The sequence below is a fragment of the Protopterus annectens genome, chromosome 1.part0, assembly GCF_019279795.1.
Source record: "Protopterus annectens isolate FY-2018-M chromosome 1.part0, PAN1.0, whole genome shotgun sequence".
Classification (NCBI taxonomy): domain Eukaryota; kingdom Metazoa; phylum Chordata; order Ceratodontiformes; family Protopteridae; genus Protopterus; species Protopterus annectens.
Window position 1 is genome coordinate 1,054,169,817 of NC_056725.1, and position 25,000 is coordinate 1,054,194,816.

General features: G+C 44.7%; 1 protein-coding gene across 1 annotated transcript in view; it reads left to right on the plus strand.

The window, feature by feature from the left end:
* The first annotated feature begins 4,641 nt into the window (after positions 1-4,641).
* The window catches only part of LOC122799591 (sialomucin core protein 24-like), a 1,278,225-nt gene continuing 1,257,866 nt past the window's right edge, over positions 4,642-25,000 (plus strand). Inside the window, exon 1 of the mRNA XM_044068789.1 lies at positions 4,642-4,654. Within this exon, the coding sequence (XP_043924724.1) occupies positions 4,642-4,654 (13 nt within the window). The remainder of the gene's footprint in view (positions 4,655-25,000) is intronic.

Consider the following 25,000-nt stretch of genomic DNA (forward strand, 5'->3'; position numbering starts at 1 on the left):
AGAAAACTAAATAAAATAGCGTTGGCCGCATCTTTTATACCCCTGAAGTCAGGGAAGGGGCAACAACAGCCGACGCAGGACCCAGTACTTTGGAATTCAGGCCGACTGACGGCAACCTGCCAGCAGGATTACCCAAATGTAATGACTGCAACAGTGAATACACTCAAACGTCTCCATTTATGGTAAATGTACACAACTGTACTTCTCTCCATCCGCCTAATCGTGAGTCGAGGGCTATGCACAAATTTGGAAAGCAGGTGTTCGCTTTGGCTGCTTTCAGTCTGCAAGCTCTAAATTACCTTGGGCATTTTACCCATCTCCAGAGGGATTTGGTAAAAGAACTGTCTTCATCCCTCTCTGAATCCATGTCTGAGGAGGAATTCAAGGCTATTTCTCCAAAGCTGTCAACCCTTCATTCAGTGGTGAAGTCGTCCATGAGATTAATTTCCAATGCTGCAGAAGGGTCCTCACGGGCTGCTGGCTCAGGTATCGCTATTGGGTGTCATGCCCAACTCTGCTTGAGTGAGTTTGCAGAGGCCTTCAAGACGTTATTTGTTAATGCCCCCTATGATTGTTCCACTCTCTTTGGTCCCATTGTGAAAGAAACTTTGACCCCCAGTGAACAGGAAGGGAAGACCTTGTCGGCTGCGTGAACCAATTTGTGTGGAAGTCGAAGTTTTGGATGGTCACTGTGCAGTTGATTGTGCCTCAGTTGCATAGCAATGACTGGATGTACTCAGTAGACCTCCAGGATGTGTACTACCATGTGAAGATGGATCAGCTGTCCAGGAGATTTCTCCGCTTTTGCTTGGGAGTCCACTTTCGCTTAGGAATCCATTTTCAGTTCTGGTCCCTGCCCTTTAATATCACCTCAGCCCCCCACTTGTCCGCCAAATGTATGGCGGTGGTAGCAGCTCACCTCCAACTGCAGGACGGTTCCCTATTTGGATGATTGGCTCCTAACTTCCCCCCACAAGGCATCAACTACTGGACAGTATTCACTACATTCTCTCCCTTTTCCAACACCTGGGGATCACAGTGAACATTGTGAAATCCTCCCCGACTCCAACACAAAAGTTGGAATTCATAGGCACTCTGTTGGACACCACCTCTTAGATTGCAGCCTTGCCTCCTCGAAGAGTATCGCTTATTCACAGCCAGGTTCAGACCTTGCTGGAGCTAACCTGTTCTCCAGTCTCACTCATTCTCAGGCTCTAGGATCGATGGTTGCAGCCATTTCTTTGGTTCCGATGGCTCAGTACCACATGAGGGTCCTTCAGTGGACCCTTGCAGTTCAGTGGTCAGTGTGGCAGCATCCCCTTGTCTTTTCCAATTCGGCTCACCCCGGTATGTCACAAGCATCTTTCATGGTGGATTCGATCTCTGGATCTCCAAGCAAGGCAGGCCTTTCATTCCTCCTGCTCCTGTAGTGACAGTCACCTCGGACGCTTTCCTCCTGGGGGGGGCATTTCCAGGGAAAGATGGTCCAAGGGACTTGGCCACCCTCAGAGACCAAACTGCACATCAACGTTCTGGAGACGAGAGCAGTCCTTTTATCGTTGCAAACCTTTCAGGACTTCCATCCTCATGGGACGAATGCGGTTCTATTAGACAAACATGGCCGTTGTGTATTATATAAACTAGCAAGGGGGTACACGTTCTTATCTGCTGTGTTGCGAGGCCATGTGGGTCTGGGAGTGGGCGATGGCCATGGGGCACTTTCTCATTGCAATGCACATTCCCGGCGCAACCAACGCGTTGGCGGACAAATTGAGCAGGGCTATCTTGACCCCTCACGAGTGGTCCCTGAACTCTGTGGTGGCTCAACAGATCTTCCGTCGGTGGGGTTATCCTAACTGTGATCTGTTTGCATCTCCTCTCAACCACAAATGCAACAACTTCTTTGCATTGATCCCCCCAGAGGGGGATCCCCCAGGGACACGCTTTCCCATGATTGGCCTCCGGGTCTCCTGTATGCCTTTCCTCTTTTACCCCTAATTCCCAGAGTACTTCAGGAACCCAGATGCCTTGAGTCAAATTATCCTCATTGCCCCGTTTTGGCCTCGGCACTACGGTTTCATTTGAGGCATCCATCCTGGGTTCTTGATCCAGTTCCAGATTTGCTATCCCATCCTTCTTTCCTACCGCTCCCGATTCTTCAGACCCTACGTCTCGCAGAGTGGTATGTCCACTTCCAGTGATTTTGGCTAAGTCCAGGCTAGCTTCACCCATGGAAGAGATTATTCTTGCTTCCCAAAGGTCTTCTACCCGAAGAGTTTATTCCAGTAAATGAAAGAGGTTTTCAGTTTGGGCGAAGAATAAGAATTTAGACCCCTTCTCCGCCCCTATTCCTGAAATACTTCTCTTCTTGACCTCTCTCTTTAAAGAAGGAGCTAGTTTTTCCACTGTCAAGGTACAGTTGGCAGCCATTTCAAATTTTTACCTTGGTGGTGATTCAACCTTTTCTGCACGCCTCTCTAAGGCCTTTTTTAAAAGGGATTTTTCTATTAAGGTCTCTTGTTAAACATCCTTCTCGTCCATGTGATTTGACTTTGGTGCTTCAGGCTTTAACAAAACCTCCCGTTGAGCCAGCAGCTTTGTGCGATATTAAATTTCTCTCCTGGAAGCCTGCCTTTTTAGTGGCAATTACTTCGGCAAAGAGAGCAGAGTTGCAAGCTCTTACCATCAAGCCACCCTATTTATTGCAAACTCTTACCGTCATGCCACCCTGTTTAATTTTTCACAAGGACATTGCGTCTCTAAAACCTGATCCATTCTTCATGCCTAAAGTGGCTTTACCAGCGAATATCAACCAATGTATTGACTTACCAGTATTTTTCCCTAACTTTTCCAGTAAAGGGGAATATATTCTGCACACATTGGACGTTCATCGTCAACTTCGCTTTTATTTACATCGAACGCAAGAATTTAGGCCTTCAAACCGACTATTTGTGGCCTTCTCTGTTAATAGAAAAGGCAGGGGTGTTTCGAAAGTCACGGTTTCTCATTGGATTCCGCAGTGTGTTTCCTTTATTTATTCTTCAGAAGGTATTTCCTTAGCTACACCAGTGAGGGCTCATTTAACCAGGGCAGTTTCTACTTCCCTTGCCTTTGCAGATAGTCGGTCTGTAGATGACATTTGTGCGGCAGCAACGTGGTCTTCTCCCCACACATTTGTTTCCCACTCTAAGCTGGATTTGATTTCCAGAGGAAGGGCTTCATTTGGCTGCACAGTTCTTCGGCATGTCCTTCCTTGAGACCTCCCAGGATTTAGGTAGCTCGGGATTCTGACCCTAACCTGAGGAATGGTGACTAGATAACATCAGATTTATAGTTATGTACTTACCATAACTTGGCATCTGTGTTATCTGTAGTCACCATTCATCACGATCCCACCTTCCAGCCCCCTGCCTGGAAGATTGATTGGATTTGGAGGTTCTGTTTGGTTGCTATGATTTATCTGTCTTCCTTCCTTGTGCAAACTCGATCTGAGGAGTGTAGAGCAGCACAGCATTATGGGAGGGGAGGAGCTTGAGCTAAGCTGTGTTCTGAGTATGCCGGCTTGGATTCAATATCGGATCCAAGACCCTAACGTGATGAATGGTGACTACAGATGACACAGATGCCAGTTATGGTAAGTACATAACTATAAATCCGACAGTCTACTGTTCCTTCTCCTTGGCCCTGTGCTCCCAAGTTCTGTCCGGAGCTGGTGTCTCCATAACTGAGGTCTCCCTTTTTGCAGGAAACACCCAAGAAGTCCTCAATGCTACCTTCCACATCCTTTTCTATTAGGTCTTCCTGTAGTCTTTCCAAAGTGGCGGTGGATTGATAAGGAAATTCCTCGGAGCACAGTTCCAGATGGGGGTATTGCCAGCTCCGTCTTCAATCGGATCTTTGAGCTGTCAGCCATCCTTTCAACCTGTAATTACTCCTCCTCTGATCTGACCACCTATTTCAGAGCCCTTGGAGTCGAACCATCTGATCCAAAGGTTATTTTAACCGTGATTCTGGCTTACTTCCCTGACCCAGTCGACTCCGACACTGTTAGAGCATGACTGCTGTAGGAGCCGAAGCATCAGTGTCTGAGCGGATTGGTTGACTTAGACCCCAAAATTTTTTTTGACCATCGCTTCCTCTTGGAGCTTTGACACTTGATAGTTCACTCCAACTTCTCCCTTTTAGTGGTGGGTTGGGGTGGCTCAGGCATTATCTGCACCTGGAACCTCGGTTCCAGTGAGATTGTTTTTTGCTTCTCTGGGTCCCACTGCCTTTGAGGTAGTGTCGACTCTTCCTTATTTGGATCCATACACTAGTCATTTTCTGGAACCTGTGTCTGAGCCTTGACATCCTACATCTCAAGGACAGCCAGCTCAGAAGAGCTTCCAAGCAGTTCCATCCAAGGAGCTCCCTGGAACATCCCACTGAGGAGGTACCTCTGAAAAGGATGTGCAAGAGGAGGGACTTGGATTTCCCACAGGAATCCCTCACATAAGACAACGACTTTAATGAGGAGGAAGGGTCTGCTAGATCTCCAGCTTAAGAGGTCTATATTAAAAGCCCAAAACCGTGAAACATCGAGTGTTTATACATCGACACACAGAGCGAAATCCAAAATGCCAGACGAGTTCTGTCATCAAAATGCGCTACACAGGTAAGTAAAAAAATAATACTAAATAATTAATTTAACATGCTTTTGCAGGGAGTAAGCCCCCCTGCACCCCCCACATCCCCTATCTAAATATACCAACTCCGAGACAGCACTACAGTGGGGAAAATGATATATTTCCTTATCCCCACCATCATGCTGCTGACCAGGAAACATGTTCAGTGTTTCGGATTTCGCTCTTTTAGTGTTTCGCTGAGTATGAACTTCGACCTTTGTGTCAATGTACATACGCTCAATGTTTTGTGGTTTCGGGCTTTTAATATAGACCCAGCTGGAAGATGTCTTATCTGGAGGCATCTTAGAAATCCTTCTCCAGAAAGGTGGTTGGTCTTCCAAACTCCTTCCCTGAAGGAATCTGTGTTCTTGGAAGCCTTCAGTTCTGGCCTGTTCACATCTTGGGTTAACAACCCAGCGGATGAGCTTATGGATCGGATCTAGTCTCCCACAGGGCATGGAATGAACCATACTCCACGGAACCTATTCCAAAATGCCTCGACAAAATATTAAGTGCCCCTGCTGATAGTACTGGACAAAAGGGAATTCCCTTAGATGCCATGGTTGTTGTGGCAGCCACCAAAAGGGAGCTTGCCGAACTAAGCTCCACTGTCCATCCCACTAACAGAGAGTCTAGGGCTTTAGACATGTTTGGGAAGTGAGTGTATGAGTTAGTGACATTCGCCCTGTGATTGCTGAACTACCTAGCACATTTCACTAGATTACAGAGGGACTTGGTAAAGGAACTCTGTAATTCTGCCCCAGAGTTCATGTCTGCAGAGGAACAAAAGTCTTTTTCCTCATGAGTGACCACCCTACAATTGATCACGTACGCGTCCATGAGGTTGATCTTGCATGCCACAGAACGTACCTCGGGGGCGACTGGTTCAGGCATATCCATAAGGAGACATGTCTGGATGTGATTATGAGATTTTGAGGAACCCTTGATGGCATCCTTCATCAGTGCTCTTTTTGATGGATCATCCTTGTTTGAGCCAACAGTGAAAGTCGTTCTCTCCCATAGTGAACAGGACAGAAAGGCTTTGTCTGCTATTGGAATTCACTTTTCTACCCCACAGAAACCCTTTTCCAGGAATCAGCACACTGGTAAGAAAATGTAATTCAAGAAATCTCAAGGTCCTTTCCAGTAGTCGAGTGGGAATTTTTCTCCCAGAGGCAGAGGGGAAATAACTACAGTGGTAGACAGCACTCATGGCAGAGGTGGTCCGCAGAACCAAGGATCTTGACATTCCTTCTCAGACGGATCTTTCCAGCATTCCTGGAAGGTTGCCCGACTGTCCATTTCTGGAAGCAGTTGAGGGGAGTTTTTCCTTGCACGAAGACACTTGGTTAGCCATTACAAATGACCTTCGTGTGCAAAGGATCATATTCAGTGGATATTTCATACCCTTTTTATAGATTCCAGTAAAATCAAGGAAAATTATCCCCGATGTTTCACCCAATCAGAGGGGAACTAGCAGTTCAAGAAATTGCAAAGTTGATAGACCAAGAGTCATCCAGGAGATCCCACCAGACCAAACAGGATCTGGAATTTATTCAAGGTTCTTTTAAGTGCCAAAAAAGACAGGGGACCCGAGACCTGTTTTGGATCTAAGCTATCTGAACCAGTTTGTGAAAAATTCCAAGTTCTGGATGGCCATGATTCAGTCAATTCTGCCCCTTCAGAAGGATGATTGGATGTGCTCAGTCGATCTTCAAAGATGCGTACTATCACATCAAAATGAACATGCGCTGTCAAAAGTATCTACATTTCCAGCTGGGAGCCAGTCGTTATCAGTTCAGAGTTCTCTCCACAGCCCCCCGGGTGTTCATCAAATGAATATCAGATGAGAAGTTCTGCACACTTGAGACAGTTTTAGCAGGTGATTCAAGGGGTAACAATGAATGGACCATTGCACTGCTAGGGTCCATTGGAGAGTTCTCATATGTAAGCGGGAATTGAGAACTAGAGTTACAGTAGCAGCCATCAACCCTAGCGCCTTGAGGATCACCTGAGACTGCTTGGATCCAGAATGTTTCCCTATTTAGACAACTGGCTCCTTACCACACCAACCAGGCATCTACTAATAAAAGACAGATATCACTGGGAATCGCCGTCAGGATGCTCTCATCTTCAACCAGTTCAGTTTGTAGATTTTATAGGGTCTCGCTTTAGAGACAGTCAGTTATGTAGCTGTTCTGTCTCTGAACAGAATTCTTACATTGAAAACGCACATAAAACAGGTTCTTTCCATTCCTATTCCTCCAGCAAGACTGATCCTCAAGGCGCTAGGGTTGATGGCTGCTACTGTAACTCTAGTTCTCAATTCCCGCTTACATATGAGAACTCTCCAATGGACCCTAGCAGTGCAATGGTCCATTCATTGTTACCCCTTGAATCACCTGCTAAAACTGTCTCAAGTGTGCAGAACTTCTCATCTTTGGTGAGTCCACTCCAAAGAGATCGATTAAGGTTGTCCATTTATCCTTCCTTCCCCAGTGCTATGTTGACCACGAATGCCTCCCAGTTAGGGTGTGTGTGTGTGTGTGTGTGTGTGTGTGTGTGTGTGTGTGTGTGTGTGTGTGTGTGTGTGTGTGTGTGTGTGTGTGGAGGGGGGCATTACTTGGGGATGGACTGCTCAACTCACGTGGTCCTAGAGATGAGAGTGGTGCTTCTAGTATTGCAGGCCTTTCATAGTTTTCTTTCTGTAGGGGACTATTGGAATACAAACTGATATCATGCCTGGTACATCAACAAACAGGGGAACCAAATCCTACACCCTTTGTCGAGAAGCAGTGAGAGTGTGGCAATGGGTGATTTCATCCAACTGCTTTCTTGTAGCAACACACATACTGGGGAAATCCAACATTCTAGCAGACGGGCTCAGTAGGACTAACCTCGCGCATCAAGAGTGATCTCTCAACCAGTCCGTGGCGACCATGATCTTCCACACATATGGGGTCAACATTGCTGCAGCCTATTTGCATCTCTCCTCAACAACAATGCAGCAGATTCTTTGCCCTTATCCCATCTCAGGGACAGACACTGAGAGATGTTCTAGTCCATGTTTGGCCCTCCGGTCTCCTTTATGCTTATCCTCCCCTGCCTGTCATCCTCAAGTTTCTTCAGAAGGCACTTAGGTTGAAGAGCAAAGTAATCATCATTGCCCCCTTCTGGTCTTGACAAGTGTGTTTCCCCTTCCTTTGGTCTCATTTAGTATGCCCTCCATGGACTTTAGATCCCAGTCCAGACCTTCTGTCGCACTCTTCAGGCCAGGTTCACCAGGCTAGTGCAGGCCTCAGTTTGACCGCATGGTTTCTCCAATTCCAATGATGGCTAAGCATTCCAGGCTTTCCTCCCCAATTCGAAAAATCAGTCTCTTCTCATAAACCACCACCAAGGAAAATTTACAGAAATAAATGGAAAACATTTTTTTTATTTGGGCTCATCAGAGAGAATTAGATCTCTTTACCACTTTGCTTCCAGCTGTTCTAGATATCCTTGCCTCAGTTTTCCAGAGCAGAGCAAGTTTTTTCACTGTCTAGGTTCAGTTAGCAGCCATCTTGCACTGTCACATCTGTGATAATGCTTCTCCTTTAGCATCATCGAAACTATGAAAGGCCTTTCTTAAGGGTACCTTCTTAGACCTCCAGTAAAGGACCTACTCCACCTTGGAACCTCACTATGGTTTTTGCATACCTTCGTACTTTTTCACCCTTTGAACCATCAGCTAAAGTGGATCTCAGGTTTTTTTTCCTGGAAAACTGTTTTGCTGGTGGTGCTAACATCTGCAAGGTGAGTATCTGAATTCCTAGCATGGTCTTCCAAACCACCATATTTGATATTTCACAAGGGCAGGGTCACTTTAGATACAGATCCTTACTTTCTACCAAAATTGCCTCTGAAACCAGTATCAAACCCAGGTCATCGATTTGCCAGTTTTCTTCCCCAACTTTCAAACCAAAGGAGAATGTACCATTCATCATCTTGATGTACATAGGCAACTTCATTTTTATCTGCATAGGAACAAGGAGTTCAGAAAACCTTTTCAGTTATTTGTCTCTTTTTACTAATAAAAGTTTGGAGAAACTGGTTTCTAAAACTACTCTGACTGAATGGATAACAAATTGTGTTTCGTATATTTATTCCTGGAAAGATATTACTTTACTGGAACAACCGAAAGCACATTCAACTAGGCCAATGTCTACATCAGCAGTCTTTTGGGCTGTAGCCTCTATTGATGATATCTGTGTAGCTGCCCCCTGGTTTAATAGTCATACCTTTATTGCGCATTACAAATTGGACATTATTTCCAGAAATACAGTTGCCTTTGGTTCCGCTGTAGTCTTGAACGTCTTTCCATGAAAGCTATCCAAGTTACTGTAGTTGGTGACTATCCCATTCATTGAGTAATGAATGAAAATGACAAGATCAGGTAGAGAACTTGTGTACTCACCGCAATATTCCATCTGTGTTGTCCATTTTCATTCTTAATCAACTTCCCCCTCCTTCCCCCTGTCCCTGTCCTTGGGAGAGACCTAACCAAGATGTTGCTAGGAACCATAGTTCCCGTTTTGAACTCCTGATTTTCAGCTATCGCTTTTCTGTCATAGCATTGTTGTATTGTAGGAATATAATGCACATAATAGCAGCAAACTCTATCGAAGGTGTTCTAATGGTCAGGGGCATTATGGGTAAGGGAGGTGCTTGGGATGCAGATCCTAGAATCTGTAGAAAATAGCAGTCTGATCTGAAGATCGGATCCAAACCATTTAATTGAGTAAGAATGAAAATGAACAACACAGATGGAACGATGTCCTTCAAGGATGCATCTGCAGTCCTTACAAATGGGTTGTCCTGTCGTCAGGCAGCCCTTCGGTCGGCCGGATTCCAAAGTCTGGGTCTGGCCTCTGCTGGTGTCGCACTTCACCCGACGTCATCTCTGCTGGTCTTCGGGTATAAAGGCATCAGCCGACGCCATTTTCCTCAGTCTTTCTTGCCGTGCGCTCAAGCAGAAGCTGTTCGCAAGTGCCCGCCGGTCAGATCCAGAGATTACTACTACCGAATACTACTAAGACTTCTAAAAGCTAAGTACCCCTTGGGGACTCTTTCTTGCCTCAGCCGATGTCAGAAAAAGTGAATAACTGTTTAACTTGTGGGAAACAAATACCTCATAAAGATTTCCACTCTTACTGCTTACCTTGTTTAGGCCCAGACCACGACGTAGCAGCTTGTTTAGCCTGTGCTTCCTTCAACCGACGAACGCTTAGGCATCGGTCGGAGTTTGCTGAACAGTTTTTCGGCTCAGATTTTGCGTACATTATGCCGTTGGATCCTCCGACTACTCAAATTGTTAAGAAACGCAAAGAAAAGGACCGACACTCGCGGTCCGCGGTTTCGGCCGAAACCAAGGTTAAGCAAACCGCGAGTGTCTCGGTTTCGGCCGAAACCGAGCAAACGGGTCAATCTTCAGCCGAATCCATGACTACTACCGAGGCCCCTTCTACCCTAGTTGAATCGGCCGCTGAAGTTTTGCCTACTAATGTGGTTTCTCTAGAATTATCGGACACCATCCCTTTGGATGTCTCTACCCCAGCACGTGGTGCTGCTAGGCCTCCTGCAGCCATGTCTATAAAGGCCTTTGCCAGGGCTAAAGCAGCCAAAACTGCTAAGTCTGTGCCTGTTAAGCCCCCCTCTCACAGGCCCAGGTCCAGTTCCCAAATGCTTACTCTGGCAGAGGATCTCATCTCTTTAATAAGGGGATCCCAATCTCACCCAGACAGGGCCTCTCAACCTCCAGAAAAGAGACCTAGAGCAGAGCCCCCTGAACCAGTGTCCTCAGATGATTCTTCTGATGATACAGACAATACAGACCATCCAGAGGCTCCTTTTTCTCCTTATGAAGATTCCGATGCTGAAGAATCTATTCCTTCTGCCTCTCCACCAGAGGAATTTTCCTTTGGGGAAACCTTACATGCCATGAGAGAGCAATTCCAATGGCAGGGACAAGATTTCTCAGATTCAAGAAAAAGGCTTAGGACCTTTTTACACTTACCGCAACATAGGCCCTTAGCTATACCTCCAGTTCTTCCTGTTGTGGATGATGCATTTAATGATGTTTGCACTGCTCCTGATACTTTACCTCCAGCCCCTGCTAAGCCCGATAGGTTTTACAGGGTACCGGACACTCATCACCACTTATACAAGGCTCCTTTTGCAGATCCTGAGACTATCTCCCAGGGGCCTAAGGCAGTAGCTTCGACCTCAGCGAAAAACCCTCTCCCTTCTGAAAGGGAGTCCAGGTCCTTAGAGAGATGGGGTAAAAAAGTATACACCTCTGCTACTCTCTCAGCTAGAGCTTTGAACTGTCAGTTTCATATGATCCAATACCAAGAGTTTATGCTTGATCAGTTAACTAAGAAACTGTCCTCTGATGATTCCTTAGATAAGAAATATGTTCTAGAAATGGTGAATAACATTCAGCAGGTTAGTAACCATTCTTTAAAATGTGGCTATGATGCACTGGAGGCTTCATTTAGACCAGCCATGACTGGCACAGTTATAAGAAGGCATGCATGGTTGAAAGAACAGGTCTTGCTGGATCATGTTAAAGCAAAGCTATTAGATGCTCCTATGGATAAGGTCAGTCTATTTGGTTCTCCTGCCCAACAAGTAATGAAGAAAATGGAAGAGAAGGCGAAATCTGTACAAACAGTTAAAGATTTCTTACAGGTTCAGCCCCCAAGGTTTAGCAGGAACTGGCCTTCCAAAAATTGGTCCTTTCCAGACTCCTCTAAATCTCAGAGAGGCAGGAATAGACGTTCCAGAGGCAGAAATCAATCCAGAGGAGGTGCCTACAGGGGACGCCAGTGGCAAGGCAATAACCAACGAGGCACAGAAACGACCACTACCACTGCAACAGGACAATCACAGTGACTTGGCTCTGACACCGCCTACCAGGGAACAAATAGCAGCACCCTTAGGCGGAAAGTTAGCCTTATTTTCAAAAAACTGGCACTATATCACAAGAGACAAGTGGATTTTGCAAACTATAGACCAAGGCTACAGGTTTCATTTCCACACCTTACCAGTAAAAAGAGGAATGCCAAACCTACCACCAAATCAAAAGACAGAAGCTCTAAAACAAATAGCTCAATTAACAAAGATGAGAGCTGTGGAAAGGGTACCACCTACAGAACAGGGCAAGGGATTTTACTCCAGACTCTTCCTAGTACCAAGAAAAGAGAAAAGTTGGAGACCTATTCTCGACCTGTCCGCTTTAAACACATTCATCACTGTTCCAAAATTCAAAATGCTGACCCTACAGCAACTTCTTCCCATGCTGGGCAAGGAGTTTTGGCTGGTAACTCTAGATCTCAAGGAGGCATACCTGCACGTCCCCATACGACAAAATTGCAGAAGATACCTCAGATTTCTTGCAGTATCAGAGCATTATCAATTCTCAGCATCGCCCTTTGGCTTATCTACTGCGCCCAGAGTGTTCACGAAATGCCTGGCATCAGTAATCGCTCATTGCAGGCTTCAGGGAATCCAAATTTATCCATACCTGGAAGACTACCTGATACAAGCGGACAACAAAAGCAAGCTGACACAAGACTTACAAAGAGTCATTTGCTTACTACAAGCCCTGGGATACACAGTCAATTTAAAAAAGTCAAGACTGATACCATCCCAAACAAGAACATTCTTGGGTGCAGAACTGGACACAGTAAAACAGATGGCATTCCTAACTGCAGAAAAACAAGAACAACTTCCTCTTTACTTCTTGGCATTAACAAAGCAGAACAAACTAACAGCAAGGAAAGTACTGCAGGCCTTGGGCTTCATGGCATCCTGCATAATCCTGGTCCCCCATGCCAGACTGCATATGAGAAAGCTACAGTGGTACCTAAAGAATTTATGGTCTCAACACAGGCACAGCTTAGAAACCGAAATACCACTAATCCCATGCCTGAAACAAGAGTTCCTATGGTGGGCTCAGACATGCCAGTCAAACCCAGGTTTGTCCTTCCACAACATTCAAACAAGCCAAACCATCACAACGTACGCCTCAGACCTCGGTTGGGGGGTCCACATGCTGGACAAGTGCATTCAAGGCTTATGGACTCCAGATCAGCTGCCCCTGCACATAAATCAAAAAGAAATGCTGGCAGTAAAACTAGCAATCCAGAATTACAGACCATTCCTCAAAGAAGGCCAATTGATGATAAGGACAGACAACACCACAGTCATGTGGTACATCAACAAACAGGGAGGCACTCATTCTTACCCCCTATGCCGAATGGCTCTGGACCTATGGAATATGGCTCTGAGCTACAACATTCAGTTACCGGCAATATTTGTACCGGGAAAAGAAAACATCCTAGCAGACATGTTAAGCAGAACTACCTCGGATGCTCACGAATGGATGCTACACCCGGACATCTTCAAGGCCATCACAAAGAAATGGGGAATGCCACAAATAGACCTATTCGCATCCCCACTCAATCACCAGCTCAAGAAATTCTGCACAAGGACATACCACCCACTTGCTTGGAAGGTGGACTCTATCCTTCAGTTGGAAAGGCCTGACAGCATATGCATTTCCACCTCTTCCTTTGATGCACAAGGTACTACTAAAAATCAAAGAGGAACGTCCAAGGATAATTCTGATAGCTCCAAATTGGCCAAGACAACATTGGTATCCATTGCTGAGGAGCATGTCTCGGGGGGGAAACGTGGACACTACCCCTGATTCCTTTGATGTTAACTCAGAGCGACTACAACATCCTGCATCCCAACCTGAAAACTCTGCAACTGACTGCCTGGAACATTACATAACAGCAACTAACCCAGATTTATCCCAAAGGGTTAAAGACATTATCCTTGAGGCCCGCAGACCTTCAACAAGAAGGAACTATGCAGGAAAATGGAAAAGGTTTGTCATTTGGAGTACTGAAAGAGGGAAAGATGTGTCAAAGGTAGATATTGCCAACATCCTGGAGTATTTGGCAGAGCTTCTCCATACAGGCCTGTCCTATTCCTCCATCAAGATACATGCATCAGCTATTTCTGCAGAATACAGCTTCGATCCCCCTGTCTTCTCACATCCTCTACTCAGGCAGTTCCTGAGAGGAATTAAGAATGTAAAACCTCCTAGGAAACCACCATTACCAGCATGGGACTTGAACTTTGTGCTAGAAAAATTGACACTCCCTCCATTCGAACCAGCAGCAACAGCAGATCTTCAACACCTATCCTGGAAAACTGCTTTCCTACTGGCAATCACTTCAGCAAGAAGGGTTTCGGAACTACAGGCTTTAATGGCAGTGCAACCCTTCCTAATCTTCCATCAAGATAGAGTGTCCATGAGAACTAATCCTACATTTATGCCTAAGGTGGTATCCAGAGTGTCTCTAAACCAGGCAATCCACCTACCTACCTTCTCCCCCAATCCACAGAACAGGGGGGAAAGACTGCTGCATACCTTGGATGTACATAGACAGTTGCGCTACTACCTGGACAGAACCAAGGGCAATAGAAAAACTGACCAGCTTCTAGTAGCTTATGCAACAGGAAGGGAAGGAAAAGCAATTTCCAAACAGACAATCTCCAAGTGGATAGGAAATTGCATAAGATTCTGTTACTCCTACCATGGAAAGCAAATTCCACAGAACATAAGGCCTCATTCTACAAGGGCTACAGCCACTACCACAGCTTTCTTATGAGGAGTGGCTACCAAGGACATTATTGAGGCTGCTACTTGGACCTCCGTGCATACATTTGCCAAGCATTATAACTTACCTCTATACTCTAGATCCCGAGCAGGGTTTGCCACTGCTGTTTTGCAAGGGATCCTAACTACACCATAATTCTTCTTCCTCCTCCCTAGTTTGGCTATGGTATTCTACCATTTGTAAGGACTGCAGATGCATCCTTGAAGGACATAGTACAGTTTTGTACCTACCATAAATGTAGATGTCCGAACAGGATAGCATCTGCAGTCAGGATTACCCACCCTCCTTCCCTCTGTGGTACTCTAGGGTATTTGCCCACCTAATAGCTAGCTGGGGATCTCTTATGGTGTATTTGTTTGTATATATGTACATACATGCTTATTTTTTGTGTTTGCCTTCTACTTTTTTGGAAACATTGGCATTTACCCAAAAATTTAGCTTTCCAAGAGGGGAACTGGCATCTGGGGCAAGAAACACTGAGGAAAATGGCGTCGGCTGATGCCTATATACCCGAAGACCAGCAGATATGACGTCGGGTGAAGTGCGACACCAGCCGAGGCCAGACCCAGACTTTGGAATCCGGCCGACCGAAGGGCTGCCTGACGACAGGACAACCCATTTGTAAGGACTGCAGATGCTATCCTGTTCGGACATCTACATTTATGGTAGGTACAAAACTGTACTTTATAGTGAGTACATAACTTCTCTTTTTAGTCGCTGTAGTTTTGTACACAGGTCAAACATATTTATAGCAACTATAGAAGAAGTTGTGGATAGTAAGTAATAGAGCTGAAGGATTTTGTTTGGGAGGGGAAGCAGGCAAGAGTCAAGTGGGATAAGTTGAGCCTCCCATTAGAACAAGGAAGTTTAGGATCACCTGATTTGAAGGGATATGTATAGCTGCACAGATGTCCTTCAAGGATGCATCTGCAGTCATAACATATGGGTTGTCCTGCCTCAGGCAGCCCTTCGGTCGGCCGGATTCCAAAGTCTGGGTCTGGCCTCGGCTGATGTCGCACTTTCCCCGACGTCACAGCTCCTGGGGTATAAAGGCATCAGCTGATACCATTTTCCCCAGTCTTTCTTGCCGCGCGGTGCCCGAAGCAGAAGCTGTTCACAAGTGCCGGTCGGTCAGATCCAGAGATTTCAGCTACCGAATACTTCGAAAAAAGCTAAGTACCCCGTTGGGGACTCTTTCTTGCCTCAGCCGATGTCAGACAAAGTAAATAATTGTTTAACTTGTGGGAAACAAATACCTCATAAGGATTTCCATTCTTACTGCCTTCCCTGCTTAGGCCCAGACCACGACGTATCAGCTTGTTTAGCCTGTGCCTCCTTCAACCGACGGACTCTTAGACGTCGGTCGGAGTTTGCAGAAGAATTCTTTGGATGTCCTTCAAGGATGCATCTGCAGTCCTAACATATGGGTTGTCCTGCCTCAGGCAGCCCTTCGGTCGGCCGGATTCCAAAGTCTGGGTCTGGCCTCGGCTGATGTCGCACTTCACCCGACGTCATAGCTGCTGTTTATTGGGTATAAAGGCATCAGCCGACGCCATTTTCCTCAGTCTTTCTTGCCGCGCGGTGCCCGAAGCAGAAGCTTTTGCATATAAAATGCCGTCGGAGACTCCGACTACGCATTTGGCCAAAACGAGGAAAAGGACAGACATCATCGCCCACGGTTTCGCTGAAACCATGGCTAGGCTCATGAGTGTCTCGGTTTCGGCTGAAACCGAGCCCTCGGTTCTTCCTACGACAGAAACCTTACCTCCGACAACCGAGGCCAGAGAGGCCCCGGCTGAGTCGGCTTCAGAAATCCCTACCGAAGCTTGCGCTCAAGATTTGTCCGACACCATTCCTTTGGACATATCTACACCTGCACCTAGGGCAGCTAGGCCCTCAGCTTCTATGTCTATTAAGGCCTTCTCCAGGGCTAAAGCTGCCAAACTTTCAAAAGCTTTACCTGCCAAATCTACTTCTCAGAGGCCTTCCTCAAGTTCTCAGATTCTCAGTCTTGCTGAGGACCTGATATCCTTGATTAGGGGTTCCCAACCTTACCCAGACAGGGCCTCCCAACCACCACCAGACAAAAGGCCTTGGACTGAACCCTCTGAACCTGTCTCCTCTGACTACTCCACAGATGGATCTGATTTGTCAGACCATCAAGAAGGGGCCTATTCTCCTTATGAGGATTCAGATGCTGAAGATTCTATCCCTTCTGCCTCCCCTCCTGAAGAATTTTCCTTTGGGGAAACCTTGCACTCTATGAGGGAACACTTTCAATGGCAGGGTCAGGATTTTTCCTGATTCTAGAAAAAGGCTAAGGACTTTTTTACATTTGCCACAGCATAGGCCCTTAGCCATAGCACCAGTGCTAACTGTAATTGATGATGTGTATAATGAGGTTAGTTCTGCACCTGATTCTCTTCTTCCGGCCCCTGCCAAACCTGACAGATATTACAGGGTCCCGGATTCTCACTTCCACCTGTATAAAGCCCATGCTGCAGATCCAGAAACTATCTCACAGGGCCCAAAGGTGTTGCAGCTACCACTGCTAAAAATCCCCTACCCTCTGACAGAGAGTCTAGAGCATTAGAGAGATGGCGTAAAAAGGTTTATACATCTGCTACTCTTTCTGCCAGGGCTTTAAACTGTCAATTCCATATGATACAGTACCAGGAATATTTGTTAGAGCAGCTGAATAAGAAGATTTCTTCTCCTGAACCTTTAGACCGTAAATCCCTTCAGGATTTGGTACACAACTCTCAGCAGGTCAGTAATCATTTCTTAAAATGTGGCTATGATGCACTGGAGGCTTCATTTAGATCAGCTATGACTGGAGCAGTAATTCGTAGGCATGCCTGGCTAAAAGAACAATCCCTGCCAGACCATGTCAAGGCTAAGCTCCTAGAAGCTCCAATGGAGAAACAAAGTTTATTTGGCTCCCCTGCACAGGAGATTCTAAAGAAGGTGGAAGAAAAAGCTAAATCTGTGCAAACAGTAAAGGAATTTCTACAGGTCCAACCTCCGAGGTTCAGCAGAAACTGGCCTTCCAAGAATTGGTCCTTTCCAGACACCTCCAGAGCACAGAGAGGCAGGAATAGACGCCCTCGAGGCAGAGGTCAATCAAAAGGGCCTACAGGGGCCGTCAGTGGCAGCCTGCCAACCAGAGGAGTACTGCCACAGCTGCAACTACAACCACTAGCACAGGACAGACACAATGACTTGACTCTGATTCCGCCTACCAGGGAACAACTGGAAGCTCCCCTGGGCGGAAAGCTGGCTTTATTCTCAAAAAACTGGCATTGCATTACAAAGGACTCATGGACATTGCAAACAATAGACAAAGGATACAGGTTTCACTTCCACACTTTACCAAAAAGGAGCAGAATGCCAAACCTACCACCAAATCAGAAGCCAGAGGCTTTCAGACAAATCAAAAATTTACTTCAGATGAAAGCGATAGAAAGGGTGCCATCTATGGAACAGGGCCAAGGATTTTACTCCAGACTATTCCTTGTACCAAGAAAAGAAAACCAATGGAGGCCTATTCTCGACTTGTCCGCACTGAACACATATCTCATTGTACCAAAATTCAAAATGCTGACCCTATAGCAACTTCTTCCCATGTTGGGCAAGGAGTCTTGGCTGGTGACTCTAGATCTCAAGGAGGCATACCTGCACGTCCCTATCTGACCAGATTGCAGAAGATACCTCAGATTTCTTGCAGGATCAGAGCATTATCAATTCTCAGCATTGCCCTTTGGCTTATCTACTGCGCCCAGAGTATTCACGAAATGCCTGGCATCAGTAATTGCACATTGCAGACTTCAGGGAATTCAAATCTACCCATACCTGGACGACTGCCTAATACAAGCGGACAACAAGACAAGATTGATAAAGGATTTGGCCTATGTCATACACCTGCTACAAGCCTTGGGATACACAGTCAACATCCAAAAGTCAAGACTAGTGCCATCCCAAAGGATAACCTTTTTGGGTGCAGATCTGGACACAATAACTCAGATGGCTTTTCTCACAGAAGAAAAACAAAAACAACTTCCAGATTATTTCATGACTTTGACAAGACAAACTCAGCTTACTGCAAGGAAAGTCCTGCAGGCCCTGGGTTTCATGGCATCCTGCATAATCTTGATCCCACATGCCAGGCTGCATATGAGAAAACTACAATGGTACCTAAGGAATGTATGGTCTCAACACAGTCACAGTCTAGAAACCATGATACCAATCATTCCATGCCTTCAAAAGGAATTCCTGTGGTGGGCTCAGGCCTAGCAAGACAAACAACGTTCTCAGTAGAAAAACCACTTTAATGTGAGGAGCAAAGCTTTCGGATAAAATCCTTTATCAATACTGAAAATACAAATGCAAATGCAGAGTATATATAGGTCTAAAAAAGTCATATGACCGGCAGCTAAGAAGTCACATGACCCAAACATTAAAAGAAAACATGTAGAAATAAATAAATATGCAAAGCTAAAAAATGCAACAGCATAATGCATACATGAAAACAAAAAACATTTAAAAAGGAAGAATGTGTATTTTTAAAAAAGGAAGAATGTATATTTTTAAAAAAAGCAAAGTTTTAACCTAAAAATCACATGTACAATCATATACATAAAGAGAAAATCTCATAATCTAGATCTACTCATTCTGACCAAAATAGGTTTAAGGCTGACAGTACTATTCAAACCAGGGGGTGAGTCACCCATCAATCTAATTATCCAGTTGTATTCTTTAATTTCTAATTTGTTATTGATATCACCACCTCTCGGTGAGGGTGAAACATGGTCTATAGCTTTAAATTTAAATACATGCTGTTCACCAAAACATAGCCTGTGTTTATATAAATCATTAGTGTCCACACATCTTCGGATTTCAGACTTGTGTTCTGTGATCCTATCTTTAAGTTTACGCGTGGTTTTACCCACATAGAAAGAGTTGCATAATACACAGGTAGCAAGGTAAACCACGTGGGTGGTGACACAAGTAGCAGTTACATTGAACCTAAACAGCCTCTTACTGACTGAGTGTTCAAAGATACCTAAATGTTCATCATCAATGTCATCACAGCACGAGCAGTTATAACATTTTCGTGTGCCCATAATGCTGGATGGATGTGTTGTGATATTTGTAGGAAAATCTTTGTAACAGAGGACACTCTTGAGGGTTCTCATGTTACGATATGCAAATGGGACATTGCCCAGCATTGCTTTTAACTCTTCAGATGCCATCAAGATTAGCCAATTCTTATGGATAATACGTTTAATACATGGTGTTTTTGTACTAAACGAAGTAACGTATCTTACTTTCATCTCATTCTGGATGGACACATTGGGCAAGCCAACAGCTTGTGTTTCTGTGGTGTCATTTAACATAACAGGGGCCACCCTCGACTTTCTTTCCTCTAGCACATTTAGTTTCTCATTATTTAAGGTGGTAGCATCATAACCACTGTTAGTGAAATCAGCTATTATCTCATTCAACTGTTCGGAGAAGCTAGGATCTTCCGTGTTAAACCTACTGGCTCTATAAAATTGAGACCTGACAGTACCTCTAAAAACATGTGGCATGCATACTACTTGCATGAGTGTACCTTCCTGCACAGACTTCTTTTCTATGGAGGCTTGTTCTAAGTGTACCACCGTCAAGACTCAAGTTGATATCTAAAAAATTAATAGTAATTTCAGATGAACACATTTTGAACTTCAAAAGATGAGATTGAATTGATGTACAGCATAAAATCATTCAAATCCTGTAACGTGCCCCCCCAAATCAAAAAACAGTCGTCCACAAATCGTTGAAAGAACTTTACATTATCTTTATATGGATTCAAACCACTAAATAAATGTTTCCTTTCCCACTGGTATAAAACTAGGTTGGCATAAGTATTGGCTACAAGTACCCATAGCCACACCTGTGAGCTGAAGATACAAGGATTCATTAAAAAGGAAAACATTATTTCTCAACACCACATCCATGAGAGTGCATATTTTATCAATTTTGTGGAAGTTGGGATCAGGACATGAGAGTAAGAATTCCCTCAACAAATCCAGGCCAATATCAGTTGGAATGACAGTAAACAAAGATACTATGTCTAGGGTTACCAAAAGGTACCTTCTTAGATGTAGAGACGCCTTCTCTATGTTATACCATTGCTTAAGCTTCTGAACAAAATCAATGGTGTCACGTAAGATAGAGTCACATTGACTAAGATATGGTTGAAGTTGATCATGCAAATAAACTGAAAGCGGCTGAAACAATTGGCCTCATTGGTGGATCAGTGAGGGATTTGTGGATCTTAGGGATGCCATATAACTGTGGGGTAATTGGGCGCATGCGGTCAAATAATTAAATAGATCTAAGTCTGTGTCACCTTGGATCTGTAGGTCATAAATTACCATATTCACGTATGAGCTACATTTCTTAACATCCAAAGGGGTGATTTCCATAAATGCAGTGTCATCACTAAGTAAACTAGACATAGCCATGTGTGTGGGCTCAGGCCTGCCAGTCCAACAGAGGGTTACCTTTCACGAAACCAAAACCAAGGCAGACCATCACCATGGACGCCTCAGACCTAGGATGGGGAGCACACATGGAGGACAAATGTATCCAAGGCCTATGGTCTCAAGGACATTTAAACTTGCACATAAACCAAAAGGAGATGCTGGCAGTGAAGCATGCAATCGAGGCATTCAAACCATTCCTCCAGCAAGGACATCTGCTGATAAGGACGGACAACACCACAGTCATGTGGTACATAAACAGGGAGGCACGCATTCCTACCCTCTATGCCGGATGGCAATGGATCTGTGGAACCTAGGCCTGAACCTCAATATCCAGCTGCAGGCCATATTTGTACCAGGAAAAGAGAATTCACTAGCAGACAGCTTAAGCAGGACTACCACGGATGCTCACGAATGGATGCTGCATCCAGACATTTTCAAACTCATAACAAAGAAATGGGGATTGCCAGAGATAGATCTGTTCGCCTCCCCTCTCAACCACCAACTGAAGAAATTCTGCTCAAGGACATACCACCCACAAGCCTGAAGGGTGGACTCTCTCTCTTTCAGCTGGAATGCCCTAATAGTGTATGCATTCCCACCTCTCCCATTGATGTACAAGGTTCTTCTGAAGATCAGGGAAGAACAGCCAAAGGTGATACTAATAGCTCCGGACTGGCCAAGACAACACTGGTATCCGCTACTGAAACACATGTCTCAGGAGAACTCATAGCCTCTACCCCTATGGCCTCTTCTTCTAACGCAGAACAATTTCAAGACCCTGCATCCAAGCTTGAAAACTCTGCAACTAACTGCCTGGAAAATTGCTTGAAACCAAACCAAGCTGTCTTATCTCAGAGGGTCTAGGACATTATCCTGGAGTCTCGCAGACCCTCCACAAGGAAAGCATACTCAGCTAAATGGAAGAGATTCCTCATTTGGAGCACATCAAAGGGCACAGATGTTACAGTGACAAACCTAGCACACATCCTAGAATACTTAGCAGAATTGTTCCACAATGGCCTGTCTTACTCTTCCATTAAGATTCATGCTTCAGCAATTTCAGCAGAATACAATATGGATCCTCCTCTCTTCTCTCACCCTCTACTCAGACAATTTCTGAGAGGAATCAAAAATGTTAAACCTCCAAGGAGACCCCTCTACCTGCATGGGATCTCAATTTTGTGCTGGAAAAATTGACACTACCCCCTTTTGAACCAGCAGCATCAGCAGACTTACAGTTTTTATCTTGGAAAACTGCTTTCCTTCTGGCAATCACTTCAGCAAGAAGAGTATCCGAGCTACAGGCATTAATGGCAGTGCAGCCTTTCATTATTTTTCACCAGGATAGAGCGTCTCTGAGAACCAATCCAACTTTCATGCCAAAGGTGGTATCCAGGGTATCCTTGAACCAAGCCATTCATTTGCCTACGTTCTTCCCTAACCCGCAGAACAAAGGAGAGAAACCCTTGCACACCTTGGATATACACAGACAACTACGCAACTACGCTACTGTCTGGACAGAACTAAATCTAGCAGAAAAACTGACCAACTTTTTGTAGCCTATGCAACTGCGGTGCAAGGAAAATCAATTTCCAAGCAGACAATTTCAAAATGGATAGGAAATTGCATTCAATTTTGCTACTCTTTTCATGGAAAGACAACTCCTGAAAATATCAGACCTCATTCCACAAGAGCTACAGCCACCACTACAGCTTTCCTACGAGGAGTGGCTACCAAAGACATTTTAGAAGCTGCTACTTGGAGCTCCGTGCATACATTTGCCAAGCATTATAATCTCCCCTTATATTCTAGATCCCGAGCAGGTTTTGCAACTGCTGTTTTGCAAGGGATCTTAACTACACCATCTTTATCTTAGTGCCTCCTCCCCCAGTTTGGCTATGGTATTCTACCCATATGTTAGGACTGCAGATGCATCCTTGAAGGACATAGTACAGTTTTGTACCTACCATAAATGTAGATGTCCGATAGGTATGCATCTGCAGTCAGGATTACCCACCCTCCTTCCCCTCTGTGGTATTCCTAGGGTATTTACCTCTCTTTTAGCTAGCTGGGGGAATCTATTATGGTGTATTTGTTTGTATATATGTATATACATATATTTTATATTGTTTGCTCTCTACTGTTTGGAATTATTTGCATTTATCCAAATTTAGCCTTCCTAGAGGGCACCTGGCATCTGGGGCAAGAAACACTGAGGAAAATGGCGTCGGCTGATGCCTTTATACCCAATAAACAGCAGCTATGACGTCGGGTGAAGTGCGACATCAGCCGAGGCCAGACCCAGACTTTGGAATCCGGCCGACCGAAGGGCTGCCTGAGGCAGGACAACCCATATGTTAGGACTGCAGATGCATACCTATCGGACATCTACATTTATGGTAGGTACAAAACTGTACTTTATTTATATGGTTTGATTATTTTTATAATGCAAGTTTGTCTCAAGTGATAATTCAATATAGATGTTTAAAAACATATTTTGAAAGGTGTTTTGCATAAGAGATCTCCAAAAAATTGCCTTCTTGCGAATCCAAATTTGTGTTAGCAATGCTAACACTTAGCGTGAATCGGCTAACCTGGCTGACTTGAGGTTCTTAACATTGAAAGCATTTTTTTCTGATTGCTCTGACCTCTGCAAGAAGGATATCTGAGTTGCAAGATGTCAAGGTGAGTCAACCCTGTCTTATTTTCCACAAAGACAATGTTTCTTTGAGAATTAATCCTTTCATGCCTGAAGGTGATATCTGAACTTACATTGTCAGACTGTCCATCTCCCAGTTTTCTTTCCTGAACCTAAAAATGAGTGAGGAAGGATGAGATGCTGCTGGATGCCCACAAACAACTCTGGTAGTATCTTGACAGAGCTAATTTTTTCAGATCTTCGGATCAGTGGTTAATTTCTTGTGAATGTAAGAGAAAGGGACAACCTGCATCATTGCAGACTATTTCCAGATATTTTTCTAAAGCAATTACCATTTGACCTGATGTCAGTTCCCATTTTATCCTCACATATGGGTTCAGATCCAGTCCCTTGGAATAGCTCATGGCAACCAAAAAGCTCTGGAGCACCCTACCCCTACTCATAGTGCATCTCTCCCAATTACCTCAGATCTTGTTTGCCACTTTGTGAAGACGTGGTCCTTCCATTAGTTCTCAGGCAATTAAGTGGTTATTTAGTTAATTTTTTGACAAACCTTTTCTCAGTCACTAAGATTTAAACTTATTTTAAGTACTAACATTTCTTATCCCTTTTACTGGTTATTCCTTCTTTCCGTTCTGTATTGAGGCACTTCTGACTACTGTCATCTTCTAGTTTTTTCCCCTTACCCCTGCTGTTTTGACTACCTCCCTTTTCCCTTTCACTGTACTGCAGTACTTCTTTGCTACTATTGTTAGTAATCTTTTTTTCCTCTATAAATTTTTTTACTAAAAAAAAAAAAAAAAATCTTTTCTCTTTTTTCCTTTCCGGTAGTTTGTTTTGCCATATCAGTATGGATAAGCTGGCCGGCTACAAAAAGTGTTATAAATGTGGTCACAAAATTCCCTTGAGTGACTCGCATTTCTTGTGTGTTTATTATTCGAGTCCACTTCACTTACAAGAGGAGTGTGACATCTGCTAGCCGTTCAACCACCGGGGTCTAGTTGAATAAGCTTATTCTGAAAGGCATTCCACTTTCCTCCTTTGGGGAGGCCATTTCTGACTGACAAAAAAAAACAAAAGAGGGATTCTTCCAAATCTGCACATTCTGGCACAGCTTCCTCCCTTTCCTCCAGAAGCTTGGACAAGGGAAGAAAAATGCCGCCTTCTGCTCTGAAGTTGCCATCGGACTTTTCTCCAAAAGTGACTAAAATGGAGTAACCAAATAGTCTTTCGGATCCGAAAACTACAGGGACTCCACCGTCGGATGTAATTGCTTCAGATCTGAGCCTCTCTGCTCCGAAGGATAGGTCTGATAGGTTGTTGTTGCATCCTATGGGAAGCCCTTTCAAACCCATTCAAGCATTACCTAGGATTCGGTACTTTCTTTCCAACGATCCAGAGCCATCCAGA